The 15,970-nt window shown below is 42.7% G+C and overlaps 1 protein-coding gene across 2 annotated transcripts; it reads right to left on the bottom strand.

Annotated features, from left to right (window-relative positions):
- Positions 1-401: 401 nt before the first annotated feature.
- Positions 402-9,840, bottom strand: RBM22 (RNA binding motif protein 22). 2 transcript variants are annotated; one of them, XM_060008516.1, is made up of 11 exons: positions 9,699-9,840; positions 9,216-9,269; positions 8,222-8,251; positions 7,489-7,621; positions 6,116-6,216; positions 5,839-6,011; positions 4,828-5,028; positions 3,477-3,641; positions 2,635-2,723; positions 2,299-2,430; positions 1,245-1,525 (listed from the first exon to the last, which is right to left on the bottom strand). In XM_060008516.1, exons 1-11 carry the CDS (start codon positions 9,750-9,752, stop codon positions 1,395-1,397), a joined length of 1,263 nt encoding a protein of 420 aa, XP_059864499.1. In that variant the 5' UTR covers positions 9,753-9,840; the 3' UTR covers positions 1,245-1,394. The 2 variants fall into 2 exon arrangements, with proteins under 2 accessions (XP_059864497.1, XP_059864499.1); XM_060008514.1 differs by lacking the exon at positions 2,635-2,723 and having other exon boundaries at positions 402-1,525.
- Positions 9,841-15,970: the final 6,130 nt, after the last annotated feature.

Raw genomic sequence — 15,970 nt, 5'->3', positions numbered from 1 at the left:
AAGCTAAAATAGGGTAATAAGGGGTATATGCATTCTGTAAGTACGTATTTTAGATAAAAATGACATGGGAATTGGCTCCTGGAAAAATGCACTTGTAGATAAATTTTTCCTGTTTCCTTTTAAAATGACTTGTATAATACTAGGACAACTTTTTAAAGCTACCATGTATCAACAACCACATGACAGGCTCTGTGCTGTGCCTTCTGTGTATTCCTATTTCAAGCCCACAACTAACCTTTGACATAAGTACTAAAAAGGCCTGATTCTTTTAGAATGGATAGAGATCAGAATCAAAACAGTCTAAAGCAAAAACATATTTATATATAACTTGTTTCTAACTCCCACTGACCTCAAGTTCAGTTACCAAGGATAAAGAAAACAGAAATAAACCTATGACAACATTTAGAAAATTGACCCGTTTTAATTTTTTAAAAACAAAACCACAACACAACATCAATTTTTTTTTTTTGCCATCTACAATTCAGGTATATCCAAATATTCTAAGACCGGAGTCCCCTGCCCAGAAGCAGGGAATTAAAACGAGACGCTGAAGTCACACAAAGGTGAATGCTGAAGATCAAAGTTCCAGCTATAGGTCACAAGTCTTCCATTCAAACACACTCTAATTCTTTTCCTTTCACAGTTTGTTCAAGTGTTTTACTGGAAGTTCTTTAAAATAATTTCATCCTAGACACCAGGTTTCTTCAATGATACAAAACCCCATGACATTTGTGTTTCCATCCGATTGACAGGAATAAAAAGTAATTTTTATCTTTGTCTCTTTTTGGTAGCATAAAGAAGTAAAACTATCAGCCAGATTCCTTTAGTAATAAATGAGGAAAGGAGAGATGAGAAAAGACCTGGTCTGTGCTGGGTGCTGGTTTCTACTTGTCTTTCTGAGTGTGACTTTAGAAGCATTAAATCACACTCTTGCCACTACAATGATTAGTACTAGTAATCTTTTTTTAGATGATAAAAAGGAAAATATCCAATGGACATAAAAATGGTCAAAGTTGTTTGTTTTTTTACTGCAGGTCAACTTTTTCCCCCCAGAAAAGATACAAAATGAACATTTAATTGGGATGGTAACTCCGCTGGACATTCCAATTTACCCAGTTGCTTGTTCCCCACACAGATAAGGGGAAGAGGCATTAAACTTTATTAGTAATGTTATAGTAGTAACCAGATATGTTAATGGCAGCTTATTTCAGGTCCATCAATCCTTTGAGCACATGTAGGAAAGCATGGCTGTTGTTCTCCAACTGCCCACATCTGAATACATTCCGCTATCATGGAAACTACAAAGGAAGGAAAAATATATTTATTCCAAGATTCATTTACTGGGATTTTTAAGCGCCCTCTCTTCTGTAGAGCCCCAGAGTGGTGATAATGTGCTAGGGGCTGCTGTGTTTCCCGGCATGAGCTCCCATCCTCTGAGGGTCCTGAGAAGGATAGTGGATTGGTCCTGGAGCCCTCATGAAAGGAGGGGGTGGTCCCATTGGGTGGAACATGTGTGGCCCAAAACCTACAGATAGGAGAGAAAAGTCTGTTAGGCTTGCAGTTCTCTTGACAACCTTTCAAACCCCGAATTTTCTAAGGTCAATACCACCTACACATAAATCAAATTGACATGGGGCTTCAGAAAATGTCAGTTCACAAGACTTGCTTAGGAATGTCTACCTGCATGACTTCCTTGGTTTTAGAAATCTTCCCCCTCAAGATGGCTTAAAAAAAAAAAAAATTCCACGTCTCAGGTATTGCTAGTATGTCATCTGAGCCTCTGCTATCTATCAAACATGCCAAGCCTGTCAGACAGGATTTGATCAGAATTGGGGAGGTGAGGGAGAAATCAGGCTGATGGCAAGACCCTGTCATCATTAACCTCAATGCTTTATACTCGAGTGAAGGGTGTTCAGAAACCAGAACTTTCTCCAGAGAGTATGGGAACTCTGCCCAGGAGAACCTGCTGCTTGTGATTTACTCACACTGCTCATACTGGCATTGACAGTGCTATAAAGAGCAGTGCTATACAAAGTGCAAGTCCCTGAACTGTTTATTACTTGTCATGAACAAGATAAAGAGCTTGAGTCAAAATGTAACTTCATTACATGACCAAGCACACTGTTTAGTTCATCTGACAATTCTTTGGTAACACGACTTTCTTGACGAATTTACATTTTGGTGCAAACTCGTTACCTTGTTGCAGGCAGGTAGTAAAGGCTTTGCAAGCTAAAACACACCCACAGCCTACAGGACTTCGCCAGGGTTTCCCGATTTCCTCAGAAGGAAGCTGGTTACCTGGGGGTGGGGGCGGGGCAATACCAGGCGGGGGTGGCAGGGCGATGTTCACCACGGCTGGAGGACCGCTGGGGGGTAGGTTGAAGTAGTTGGCTGAGGCCTCTTCTTCTGCGGCAGGAGGAGGAGGAAGAGCTAAAGAAGAGAAACAGCTGGTTAGAGCAGAGGACAACCGTGCAACAGCACTTCCACTGTCTTGAAATCCTGGGAGGTCCTGCTGGGAGAACACAGCTGCTGGGAGCCAGAGACCTGGGTCTCTTCTAACGTCCGTGGGACACGAGGGCAGTGTGAGCAACTGAAGTTAGCAAGCTACCAGGTAGGCAGAAAGTCTGCACTCACCTCCTGGTAGCCCTGGAACGGGCTCTAGCTTGATTCCAGAGTCTGTGGTTCCGTCCTTCTCCTTTTCTTTTCCTCTGGCTGCTTGGGACCTGGGAGACACAGACCCTTACGCCATCAGCACATGGTCCCACCTTCTCTCACACCTCTGCTTCTCATGTTTCCTAGACAAACGGATTTCCTTCACTCCTTGCCTCCTTTTCGGCACACATTCTTTTCCCATAAATGCCATAGTGCACAGTGGATAAGAGCAAAGGTTTTGAAGCCAGAAAGACTTGGGTTCAAAATTCACTAGAACTGCTGTAGGGGATGGAGGAGGCAACACCATATGTTGAGCCCAGTGCTCAGAAAGCCCTCCGTGAGGACTGCTGCTGCTGCTGCTGCTGCTGTGAAAGGTCTCCCTGGCTCCAAGCCAGAAACACGTTCCACCTTTGAATGGTCAGGACATTTTACTTGTGTCTCTCTTATGCAATCACCACTTTCAAACTTATGTTAGCTATTCTTCTTCACTAGATAGTTGGCCTACAGAGGACAGAATCTAGGTCTAATTCCTGTGTAAACTCTCAGGCCACATTTCATGCCCTGGCATTAGCCTTGGCCTGTAATAGCTGGTCAAAAAACACATGAACCTTCAAAGGATCAGATCACTACACCAAAACCCTGAATAAATTTCCAAAGTAGCATCTTCCTAATATCCACAGGAATGGAGTGCCAGACAGAATGAAAAATTCTTTTTAAAGGTCCTATTGATTTAAGCCTATTCACCGAAAGCTTACTAGTCCCCAGATAATGAAAAGGTTCTTGAAAATCTCAATAATGCTATTTTAATACAGTCTAATGCTCACCTTCCCCATTTCACGTTGAGCCTGCGGCCATTGACGATCAACTTGTTAAAGGACTTCTCAGCAGCCACTTCTGCAGCCTGCCTTGTGGCAAACTGGATGAAAGCACACTGCTGTCTCTGCACAACAGTGATTGTCCGGATCTCTCCAAACTGGTAGAAGTGATTTCTGAAGGGATACAGGTAGAGAAAAATGAGTTAATAACACAGACATTCCCAGGATGTTGAACATGGATTATTAACTCTTTTTTTTTTTTTTTTTTTGCGGTACGCGGGCCTCTCACTGTTGTGGCCTCTCCCGTTACGAAGCACAGGCTCTGGATGCACAGACTCAGCGGCCATGGCTCACGGGCCCAGCAGCTCCACGGCATGTGGGATCTTCCCAGACCGGGTCACGAACCCATGTCCCCTACATCGGCAAGCGGACTCTCAACCACTGCGCCACCGGGGAAAGCCCTGGATTACTAACTCTTTAACTGATTCACCACAAGGCAGGTGGCCCCATGATGATCTGCCTAATTACCTGCAGGTGGTTCCCCCATACCTTAAACCCTATTATGGGTGCTGTGTATTGAGGAAGGGAAAGAAAAATAATGAGTAAATAAAGGCTATCAAACATCTCAGGGTTCTTCCCATGGAGGAAAAGGGGCTCCAGAAGGCTCCCTAAAGACCTTAAACCCTAGATAAGGGGTTGGCAAACTACAGCCCCCATGGCTGATGAGCCAAGAACGTTTTTTAAAAAAATTTTTTTAAGGTTGTAAAAAAGAAGAAGAGAAAGAGCAGGTGGGAAAAAGTCTGCCACCCCCTGGGGACACTCTCGCTCACTTAGGGTTTAATGCAGACAAGCTACCAAGGGCAGGTTGTACACCTATAAGAGTTTCTTCTCCCCTCTATCTCTTTGCAAGAGACAATTTCCATCAGTATCTGCCCAGATGTTTCATCTAGCCATGCAACATACAAGCCAAGAATAACACAAATTTACCAAATACCAATCCCTTTAAAAAGCCAACAAGTTAAACCATAAGGTTTTATAATTGCAAAGCTCTCCCTCCCCTACAAAATTAATCATACTTGGATATGTGCCATCTTTAGAAATTCTAATGGCTATTAGGCCAAACAGAAGCTCATGTAATTAATACCCTACACAAGCATGGAATAAGCACTGTTGAGGAACATTACGTGGCATCACAAAGGACAACGTTATAAAAATTCCAGTCAGCATGACACTAACTCTAGAGCAACTAAAGAAAAATGTACCTTATACAGAATTATCATGTTTTTGCCAAAAAAAAAAAAAAAAAAAAATTCTAGGGCAGGTGAAGGCAAAAACAACTCATAAAATTATATTCACAAACCTTAGATCTGTCTCAGTAATGGTATCGCCCAGACCACCAACATACAGTGTGGTGATAGTCTTGTCCTCTGGTGGGTCCAGACGAGGCATTGTTGATGCCCGCTTTAAAAGTTTATCTGCCACAGGGTCATTGATTCCATAATATCGGTCTTTAATGTTCTGATCAGCAAGGGGGTCATCTGGATCTGTTGGCTTCTCATGTCTATGGTTCAGGAAAGAACAATGCATAAAGGTGAAACAAGGGAAAAAATTTTACAGATACCACCCAACAGGAGCTACAAAAGTCCCCTTTTGATCTAGGAACCATGGCCATACCAAAACATAACTATTAAAATAGAGCTAATATCAAGGGATTTACCGTATCACACAAGGACTCGCTAGCCTCCGAAAAGCCACTTAAACGGCCACAGCGTGGCAGAGTTTCCTTATAAAGAAATGTTTTTGACACAATCCACTCCAAAACAAAAGGTAACCAAACATGATTACCCTCCTCTAGGTCAAGGGTTCTTAATGTGTCTGAGGTCTTGCATTCCACTCAGTCTTATTAAATCTATGGACCCAACCCCAGAAAAAAACATAGCTAGCTTTTTGTTGGGTGTAGGCTTCACCAACCCCAAAGTAAGAACTCCTAATCCAGATGCCTGGCAGCCTTGAATCAAACACACTTACACATTCTTTACAAGTCTGGTCTTAATTTGATTTCAACTATACACTGAGATTCAAGCCAATCATACCCTGATGGCAAAGACTTACACCTTAGGCAGAAACTTTTGAGGTCAACATTGATATTTTATGGCAGAGCAATTTAGTTTCCCAAGGCTTGGTTGTAAGTAAAAGTTCCATTATAAGTAAAAACAATTTGATCAAGCTCTAGTCCTAAGATATAAGACATATGACACTAGTTCTATAAACTTCTACATTTTAAAGCAGAAATAGTTTAAGCTAGCACCTCCCCCTTCTTAGATGACTAATCATCTGAAAGCAAAAACTGAAAAAGCAGTTCAGCTCTTGCCTGTATGGACACTCCTCTCCTCTCTTACATTCTCCTTTCACCCAGAAGGAGCAAATGTGGGGCCGATTTCTTTTGTAGTAGGGCGTGGTCCGGGCCAGTTTGAGCAGCATGTCACTGGTGGATGTGGCCTTCCCCAACATGCCAACTGGCCGTGTTCCATCAGAGTTAGAGATCTATAAAGGAATGACACATTCAAAAGATAAATTACACAGGTTGTATCAATCCCCCAGGATTCTTTCATTAAATATAAAACTACATCAAGCAAGTGGCAACATACTTCTCGTTCCATATTCTGTGTATAGTATTCTTTGTTGACATCGGACTTTGGCATGTCATCCTTAAAAGACAATCCTGCGTCACGAACCTGGATGGGCAAGCCTAGAACAAAGGAAAGGAGGAAAAAACTCAAAATACATTTTAAACCATATCCAAACTGAATATGTAGACAGAATACATCATTTTCTCCACTTTCTTATTTGGTACCAGAGGCTTTATTTATTTATTTATTTATTTTGCAGTACGCGGGCCTCTCACTATTGTGGCCTCTCCCGTTGCGGAGCACAGGCTCCGGACGCACAGACTCAGCGGCCATGGCTCACGGGCCCAGCCGCTCCGCGGCACGTGGGATCTTCCCGGACCAGGGCACGAACCCGTGTCCCCTGCATCGGCAGGCGGACTCTCAACCACTGTGCCACCAGGGAAGCCCCAGAGGCTTTATTTTAATTCAAAATCTTTAGCACCATCAGGCCAATACTACTACAGAGCATTCTAAGAAATTATCCAAATTCCTGAGTTTTCATGAAATTTCATGAAATTAATGTTTTAGAAAATCTTTTAGATGAACAAAGTTTTACTACAGTTAGATTTGACCTGCAATTAATAATGCACCTAGCTTTTAATATGCCATAATTTATTTAAAATAAATATAAAAAAATGAATTATTTTTAGGCTTGTCCTACACATCCTCTGGATAATCAGTCATGTAAGGGTCATTATATTCCAGAATCAGAACACCCCCTTAACAAACATACAAATAATATTAAACAATATGTGACCAGGACTCTGATTAGCAGAGTCAATTTTCTGAACTTAACATAGATAAACCTGTATTTTCCTTTTCCCTTTTATTTTACTGTATAGTAGAAACTTTTGTTGAAAGAATATTTTTCGCATAAATAAAAAGTCATCTACAGTTAAAAAAAATCACTCCCAAAAGCAGTTACTCTGAAACAGTAGCAATATAGTGTATCAGTCCTAACAATATATTTGATACAAAAATCTAGAGCACAATTAGCCAGAACTTTGTCAGAGATTGTGGGAAAAAAAGCTCTGGATTCAGAAAGAAGCCAAAGGCAAAGAAATTACCTATCAGAGCAACAATGCCTTTAACTTACCTTGGCTACAAAGGTATACAGAAGGGAGGTTTCGGCCAGTGCTGATCAATTACCAACTTTTCTTTAAGTCCCTACTGTTGTTCAGAACGCTAGAATAAATTAGTATGGTTCTTTTCTTCTTGGGAAAAGCAGAGCACAGCAGACACTCCAAAGTGGGTGAGAACCAGAGAAGGGGTGAGAAGTGGGAGACAAGAAAACTGGTTTGTCGTGTAGAGTAGTTGCACACTTTCAGACCTATGGGACAGGGCAAACATACCATACTCTAGGTCCAAGAGGCAGGTCTGACAGACATTCTTCAATTTACTGCAGGTCTGGCAAACTTCAGTCTTCTTGAAACGCATGCGGACCCCGGGGCACCAACGAAACACTGTGAACGGCCTGGCACAGATCTGGAACACAAAATAAAGCCACAGCGTATTAATGGTCCTGATCTGGACAATCAATCCAGGAGATTTAATAAAAGAATCCCTCAGTCTAGGGTGTAGAAGAGATCTTAGCAATCATCTAGTCTAAACACCATATGATGTTTCAATCCTTTACAACACCCTTCCTCAGTAGTTAAAAAATTCACATAGTACAGAAATAAAATACTCAAAAATCAAAGTCCTCCCCACCCTAGAGGTCACCACCATTAATGATATAACCCTTAATCTTTTACGGGGTGAGTAGGGAGTGTCATATACTCCTCTGAGAATCTTACGATGGCTATGACCTTCCTCCTCAGCTAAAATGCTCATGTGCATAATCAAACAATACTTGGTATATACAATCTCAGGGGGTTCAAAGCCCAACCACAGACACCAAGTTAAGAATCCTTACATTAAAGGGCTCATTTTCTTACCCCTACACTAAATAGTTAACAGCCAATGAGTATGTAAATGATACATGAATGTCTGTGTAGCACTCACTTTTATAAAGGACTTCATACCTCAACAAGTGGAAGAGAAACGGAAAATAAAATTAAATCATTACTCTTTAAATATACTTACTTTGCATTCCTTCCCGTACTTTTCTTTGGTCTGAAATAGAAAAAATAGAAAAGAATGAGTTATGGAAAGAAGAAAACCTAATGCCTGCTCCTTCTCTAGACAGGACCTAAGAAATTTATCTGGAAATCCCTGGCATCTTGAAAAGAGGAGGAAAAAAATCCACCCTTTTGGGGAGGGACGGGGGGTAAGGGAGGGCTGGGGATATAATCTAGTCACCTACAAGTTATAACCTCTTAAGAATCTTACAGATCTAACACCAGGTAAGTATGTACCTTTCCACAACCGCAACTCTTAGATTCATTTCTGGCTCCGCAGTTCTCTCCCAAGAACAATTTCCTAATGGTTTCCACAGTCCCTAAATGGAGGATGCAGCCATGGCCAGCCCATTTTACAAAGTTTAGTCAGAGTTAACTACTACAGACTCATCCTGTGCTGGTCCCCTGCATATAGTCAACCAATACCTCCAAGACTGATCACAACACAGCCCTAATCTAAGTATTAAATGTTAACTGCTGCTAATTTTACCCTTATTTGTAAGGATAGAGGATACCTTATACTAAACAGATTACAAGGTGCAGAGGCCAAAAGGCACTTGATTAGGAGTCAGGAAACCTAGATTTTTAGTCCTGGGTCTGCTCCTAATTTGCTGAGGTACCCGGAGTCAGAATATCTGAACTTAGATCCCAGCTCCACACCTTACTTGCTATATTGAAAAGACATAAACTCCCTTTGCCTCTGGTTAACAGACCTATCTCCTAGGTAAATGCTCAATGAGTATTAGCTATTATTATGACTCTTATATCACAGGACCGTTGCTGAGTTCCAAAGTGAGAGAACAAGCATGACAGTCCTTTGCAAATTCGTCGTACTCTTAGGGTTAGTAAAGGGGCATTATTACTTCTCAGCTAAGACAAACACATCACCGACAGTGTGCAAGTACCACAACACTGACAGAACACAGACAGTAAGTCCCGTTTCACACACGATCACTCACCATTCGGATATATGGGTTTTCTCCAAGACACGTCTGGCACAGAATAGGGAAGTCCTGGTGAAAATGGGAAATCTGGTCGAACGCCAGGCTCCGAAGACCCTGCCATCGCGGCCACAGTGATGGGGCGGGGGGAGGGGACGAGGAGCGAGGTTGGGGAACAGGGCAGGAACCCGAGGTCCAGCACTGGCCGGGTCGCGGACGGGGTGCTGTCTGCACTTCCGGCAGACGGCGGGAGAAAAGACCCGCTCGAAAAGAGTGGAGGGAGTAGGGATGGAAAGGGGGCTGCCGCCGGACCCTGGCTAAGCCCTCTCCCTCCAAGCCCGCAGGAGGGCCGCCCTTCAGCTTTCAGCCGTGGCAGAGTTAGGCCGCGGTGCTGGCTTCTCCCCGGAATTCCCTCGGCTGCGCCGCAGCCATGTCCCTGCCCGCCCGCTGGAAGCCTGGCTTCGCTGCCTCTTTCCGTCCTCCATCGGCAGGCATACTCACCGCATCCTCCCAGTTCTGCCTGTTGTAGGTGTTAGAACCCAGAGAGGTCGCCATCTTGAGAGCGTCTGGAGGTAGCCGCAGCTTCCGAGTTGGGAGAGAAGACCGCCACAATCCCGTCAGGCCCCGAAGCTGCCTGCCGGCCGTCGACGTCTTATTTACGCGTCTTGTGCGCCCTTGAGCGGGGGACGGGCCTTGTGCGTCATGACGTCGCCCGCTCAGAATTTCTTCGTTTGATAGTTGGCTTCCTGGTGCTTCTTCAGAGTGGTGACAGCAAGGGATGAAGAGTCACAAGTACAATCGGTTTATTTTAATATTTGAGTGAAAGAATAAAGGAACAAGTAATGAATGAGGGGTTGGGATTAAAACAGCGTTGGTCCCCACTGAGCGCTTATTATGCCAAACAGTGGGGTAACGTCTTGCCGTTACCGTGTCTTAATTCCCACAATAAGCCCTCTCTCTGTAGGGTTGCCAGATTTAGCAAGGAAAACCCAGAACGTCTACTTGAATTTGAATTTCAGATAAACAGCGAACCCTATTTTAGTTCCAAATATGTTCCAAACATGCTTACACTAAATAATGACTCGTTTTTCTGAAAGTGAAATTTATCAGGATGTGTTGTAACTTTATCTGGCAACCATTACCCTCTAGGCAAGTATTATTGTACCTCTTTTATAGAAGGAAACTGAGGTTTAGAGAGATTAAGTAACTTGCTTCTGGTCGTGTAGCTAGAAAATGGTGAAGCCACAAATCCAAAGACAATAGTGCTGTGTTTCCAACTTCTGAAATGAAAAGGGTCCTGTGGATCAACACATGTATTGCTACATCGTTTTTGGAACAACTCATAACCACACTGCCGATATTTTATGAATTTCAAGCGTCCTGGTATCACTTTCATAATTTTTGACATATCCTGTCATCAAATACTTTTATTTATGCCACCTTATGTCTTAAAAATTAGGTTTAAAGCATAATTTGTGTAGAGTAAAATTTTACCCTTTTTACTTGAACATTTATGAATTTTTGCATATAGTCATACAAATATAGAATAGTTCTATCATCTATCATCCCCAAAAGTTCCCTTGTGCTGAGTGAATCCACTTCTCCCCATGCTTGATCCACGGCAACCACTGATCTGTGTTCTGCCCCTATAGTTTTGCCATTTCCAGAATATCATAAATGAATCCTGTATTGCCTTTTGGGTCTGATTTCTTTCTCTTCGCATATTGTATTTGAAATTCATCCATACTGTTACATGTATCAGTAATTTGTTCCTTTTTATTGCTGAGAATTTCATTGTATGGATGCACCTGGGGTTAAACACACACCGCCCCCCCAACACACACACTTGCCAGTTGATGAACATTTGCGTTGTTCCAGATTTGAATGAATATAAATAAAGGCATAAGCTCATGCAGCTCAATATCAAAAAGACAAACAACCCAATCCAAAAATGGGCAGAAGACCTAAATAGACGTTTCTCCAAAGAAGACATACAGATGGCCAAGAAGCACACGAAAGGATGCTCAACATCACTAATCATTAGAGAAATGCAAATCAAAACTACAATGAGGTATCATCTCACACCAGTCAGAATGGACATCAAAAAATCTGCAAACAATAAATGCTGGAGAGGGCGTGGAGAAAAGGGAACTCTCTTGCACTGCTGGTGGGAATGTAAATTGGTACAGCCAACTATGGAGAGCAGTATGGCGGTTCCTCAAAAAACTAAAAATAGGGCTTCCCTGGTGGCGCAGTGGTTGAGAGTCCGCCTGCCGATGCAGGGGACACGGGTTCGTGCCCCGGTCTGGGAAGATCCCACATGCCGCGGAGCGGCTGGGCCCGTGAGCCATGGCCGCTGAGTCTGCGCGTCCGGAGCCTGTGCTCCGCAGCCGGAGAGGCCACAACAGTGAGAGGCCCGAGTACTGCAAAAAAAAGAAAAAAAGAAAAAACAACTAAAAATAGAACTACCATAGGACCCAGCAATCCTACTACTGGGCATATACCTTGAGAAAACCATAATTCAAAAAGAATCATGTACCACAATGTTCATTGCAGCTCTATTTGCAATAGCCAGGACATGGAAGCAACCTAAGTGTCCATCGACAGATGAATGGATAAAGAAGATATGGCACATATATACAATGGAATATTACTCATCCATAAAAAGAAACGAAATTGAGTTATTTGTAGTGAGGTGGATAGACCTAGAGTCTGTCATACAGAGTGAAGTAAGTCAGAAAGAGAAAAAGAAATACCGTATGCTAACACATATACATGGAATCTAAAAAAAAAAAAAAAGGTTCTGAAGAACCTAAGGACAGGACAGGAATAAAGACACAGATGTAGAGAATGGACTTGAGGACACAGGGAGGGGGAAGGGTAAGCTGGGACGAAGTGAGAGAGTGGCACGGACATATACACACTACCAAATGTAAAATAGCTAGTGGGAAGCAGCCGCATAGCACAGGGAGATCATCAGCTCGGTGCTTTCTGACCACTTAGATGGGTGGGATAGGGAGGGTGGGAGGGAGACACAGAGGGAGGAGATATGGGGATATATGTATATGTATAGCTGATTCACTTTGTTATAAAGCAGAAACTAACACCATTGTAAAGTAAGTATACTCCAATAAAGATGTTAAAAAAAATAAAAACAAAACCCAAAAATAAATAAATAAATAAAGGCATTATAAACATTCACATACAGGTGTTGTACAGACATAGGTTTTCATTTTGCATGTGTAAATACCTAGGAGTTGGATTACTTGATCATGTTTTTTTCCTGTATAATAAAGTGCTTGCGATTATCTGAGCTTCATGCATCTGTGATTTGTTGTCCTTCATTGTATTTTGAAAATTCTTAACTGTCATCTCTTTAAATATTCTGCCCAGTTTCTTCTCCATCTGGGACTCCAATTACACGTTAGACTATTTGATATCATCACCATAGACCTTGAATATGCTGTTGTTTTCTTTTTGAGAGTTTCAGTTTGGATAATTTCTATTGATCCATTTCCACGTTTCCTGATTATTTCCTCAGGTATGACAAGGTGTTCTGATAAGCCCAGAGAAAATATTCTTCATCTCTGATCCTGTGGTTTTCATTTCAATCTGTCCCTTTCTTATAGTTTCTACCTCTCTGCTGAAATCTGTCATGCATATTATCCCTATTTTCAACTAGATCTTCGACATGTTAATCAGAGTTTAAGTCTCTGACCAATAATTCCAACATCTGGGTCATACCTGTATAGGGTCTCATTGATTGTCTATCACAAATGGGTTGACTTTTCTTGCTTCTTTGTATATCTCAAAATTTTTATTGAATGCCAGTCATTACTTATGTAACAGTAGAGACTGAAGTCAATATTATTAATGCTTGGAAATAGGCAAGCCTCTTCTGTCAGGCCATTCGTGTGGGGTTTGGTCATCCTGGCCAGAAATTGAGCTAGGTTTGGGTTTTGTTGTTGCGATGGTTGCCTTCAGTGTTTGAAACCACAGGTTTCATATCCACTAATTTTGTGCTTTGGAGCTGAAGAATTTTTCTCAAGTGTTCATCCTTAGCTTTCAGCTGTCCTGCATACCTGCACCATATGGTTAAGTCTCTATGCCTTTGCCCATGCCCCCAGCAGCTGCTTGCTACGTTGGGAGTCAGGGAGGACTCAGGGATTCTTTGTTCTAATTACGCCTCAGTCTTTTTTTTTTTAATTTTTAAAAAATTAATTATTTTTGGCTGCGTTGGGTCTTCATTGCTGCACATGGGCTTTCTCTAGTTGTGGCGAGCAGGGGCTACTCTTTGTTGTGGTGCACGGGCTTCTCATTGCGGTGGCTCCTCTTTGTTGCGGAGCACGGGCTCTAGGCACAAGGGCTTCAGTTGTGGCATGCAGGCTCAGTAGTTGTGGCTCACAGGCTCAGTAGTTGTGGCTCGCAGGCTCAGTAGTTGTGGTGCACGGGCTTAGTTGCTTTGTATCACACGGGATCTTCCTGAACCAGGGCTCGAACCCGTGTCCCCTGCATTGGCAGGCGGACTCTCAACCACCGCGCCACCAGGGAAGTACAGCAGGCAGATTCTTAACCACTGCGTCACCAGGGAAGTCCCAAAGCCTCAGTCTTTAGTAGGTCCTTCATGCCCAGGCCTTGGGAATGGGTCTTTTCTCAGCATTCTTGCCCCTTCTCTCTGTGGCAGCCAAACCCTGACTTGTATCTGTGGTTGGTTGGTCTTGAAGGGGGAGAGTTTCTTGCCCTTCCTGCATTGGCAAGAGGCCTTTAATGGTATTGGTATAAAATCCTGGGGGGGCTCAGGACTGAATCCTGTCCCTCCCAAGTGTAGAGGTTTTTTCTTACCTTGTCCCAGCACCAACGGGTCTTCACCTGTGTTCTAGGGAGACAGGGTTTTCTGCTCCTCCCCCAGTGGCTTAGGCCTTTTTGCTCCTAATGAGGGAAGGGCCTAGCCAGGGGGAGGCAAGGTTTCATGCCTTTCCTACTCCTCCTTCCTTTGCATGCCTCCAAACCAAGGGAGGCTCTGTAGAGCTCCAGCACCCCACTCCCCCCAGGTTTTTCTCATGAACACCCGGTAGTTTTGTAAAGAGCTTGTCAGTGCATGCAAGGTCCCCTAGTATCTCAGGCTCCCAGGGGTTTTATACTGTCATGTTAGCCCCAGTTTGGCCTTTAGCAATTCTTTTAGTTGATTTCCTCTTACCTGCTTATATGTTGGTCAACACTTCTTCCTCCCATGCTCTGCTACAGGTGAGCCAGTCTACATCCCACCTCTCCTTGGAGGGGTCTGTCCTTCCTTGAAATTCAGGCTAGTTGACTGCCCTGCCACATCAGCTATCTGATATAGAGCCAATAAAATTTATGATTTTGTCATCTCTCCACTTTGAGTCAGGGTGACACTCTTTCCACACATCTACATCATAGGCACAAGTGGAACTCCTAAGTCTCCTCATGTTACTTAAATATATTTTAAGAGGAACATTTTTTATCACTTCTGTAAATGGAAAATTAGTATCACTTGTGTAGATGTAGCCTTAAGAACAAGTACAATGAAAATGAAACAATATTTTTTAGTAAGTAAGCCTCTGTTGTCTGCCAAAGGCTCTGAGACAGAAGCCTATGTTTAAAAGAAAAAAAAAGTGCTACATAAGAGAACTGATACTTTATCCTTATTTGACAGAAGGATGGGGAGAGGGGAGCAGGGCATGAGAATGATACAACTTTCTCACTATTTGATTCCATATCATTTAATGTTACTTTCACTTAACACTTAAAGTCATTGTCTTGTGTAGGCGGTTTGTATTGTGAAATATATTCCACTATTGATGTCCCTGACCACCAGAAAATGGGGATAAATAAAGCTAACTACAGTTGACCCTTGAACAACGCAGGTTTGAACTGCGTGGGTCCACTTACACACACTTTTCTCCCCCACTAAATACATACAATACTACATGATCTGCACGTGGCTGGATGCATGGATGCAGAACCCTGGATACAGAGGGCCAACTGTAAAATTATACACAGGTTTTTGACTGCCCCAGTGTCAGTGTCCCTAACCCCTGCATTGTTCAAGGATCAACTATATTGCAATTGAGCAAGTGACTTGGCTCTGAGTTTCTGAGTTTATTCCAGGCTACCCTTTGACTGGAATACAGGAGAAAGAGATGACAAAGGGGCCTGGATTTGGCTCTGCAAGGGTGTGCATTACAGCAAAGGAACTATACACATACAAAACCCAATACTAGGCAGAGGTAAATGCCCTGGAGAGGTTAAGTACTACAGATTAAGACCACATCTAGATGGGAGTAGGATACCTAGGGAGTATCCTAGGTTGAGCTAACACTGGAACAAGAGAGCTCAAGGGAAGTTAAGATATTTGGCTTATGACAAAAAGAGGCATATGTATATATATTTTTAAAAAAGATAAAAGACCAACAGCTACGTGAACAAGGAAAAGGACGATGGTATTAATTTATTTAACAAATATTGGTTGTCTGCTACTTGCCAGGCATTGCTCTACACTCTGCAGATACATCAATTTTTAAAAAAAGACAAAAATCCCTGTACTATGGAGCTTATGTTCTCGTATGATGAAACAAAAAATAAAGTATATAGTGCTGGATGGTAATCAGTGCTATGAGGAAAAAAAGCAGCAAAGAAGGGGGATCAGTGCTATGAGGAAAAAAAGCAGCAAAGAAGGGGGATACGTGTTTAGGGAAGGGCAGTTTACATTATCACATAGGGAGGTCAGGGAAAGCCTAAGAAGGAAGCATTTA

Source organism: Delphinus delphis, chromosome 3, assembly GCF_949987515.2.
Source record: "Delphinus delphis chromosome 3, mDelDel1.2, whole genome shotgun sequence".
Classification (NCBI taxonomy): Eukaryota; Metazoa; Chordata; class Mammalia; order Artiodactyla; family Delphinidae; genus Delphinus; species Delphinus delphis.
The sequence above is the reverse complement of the archived record's forward strand: the minus strand, read 5'-3'. Positions and strand labels throughout refer to the sequence as shown.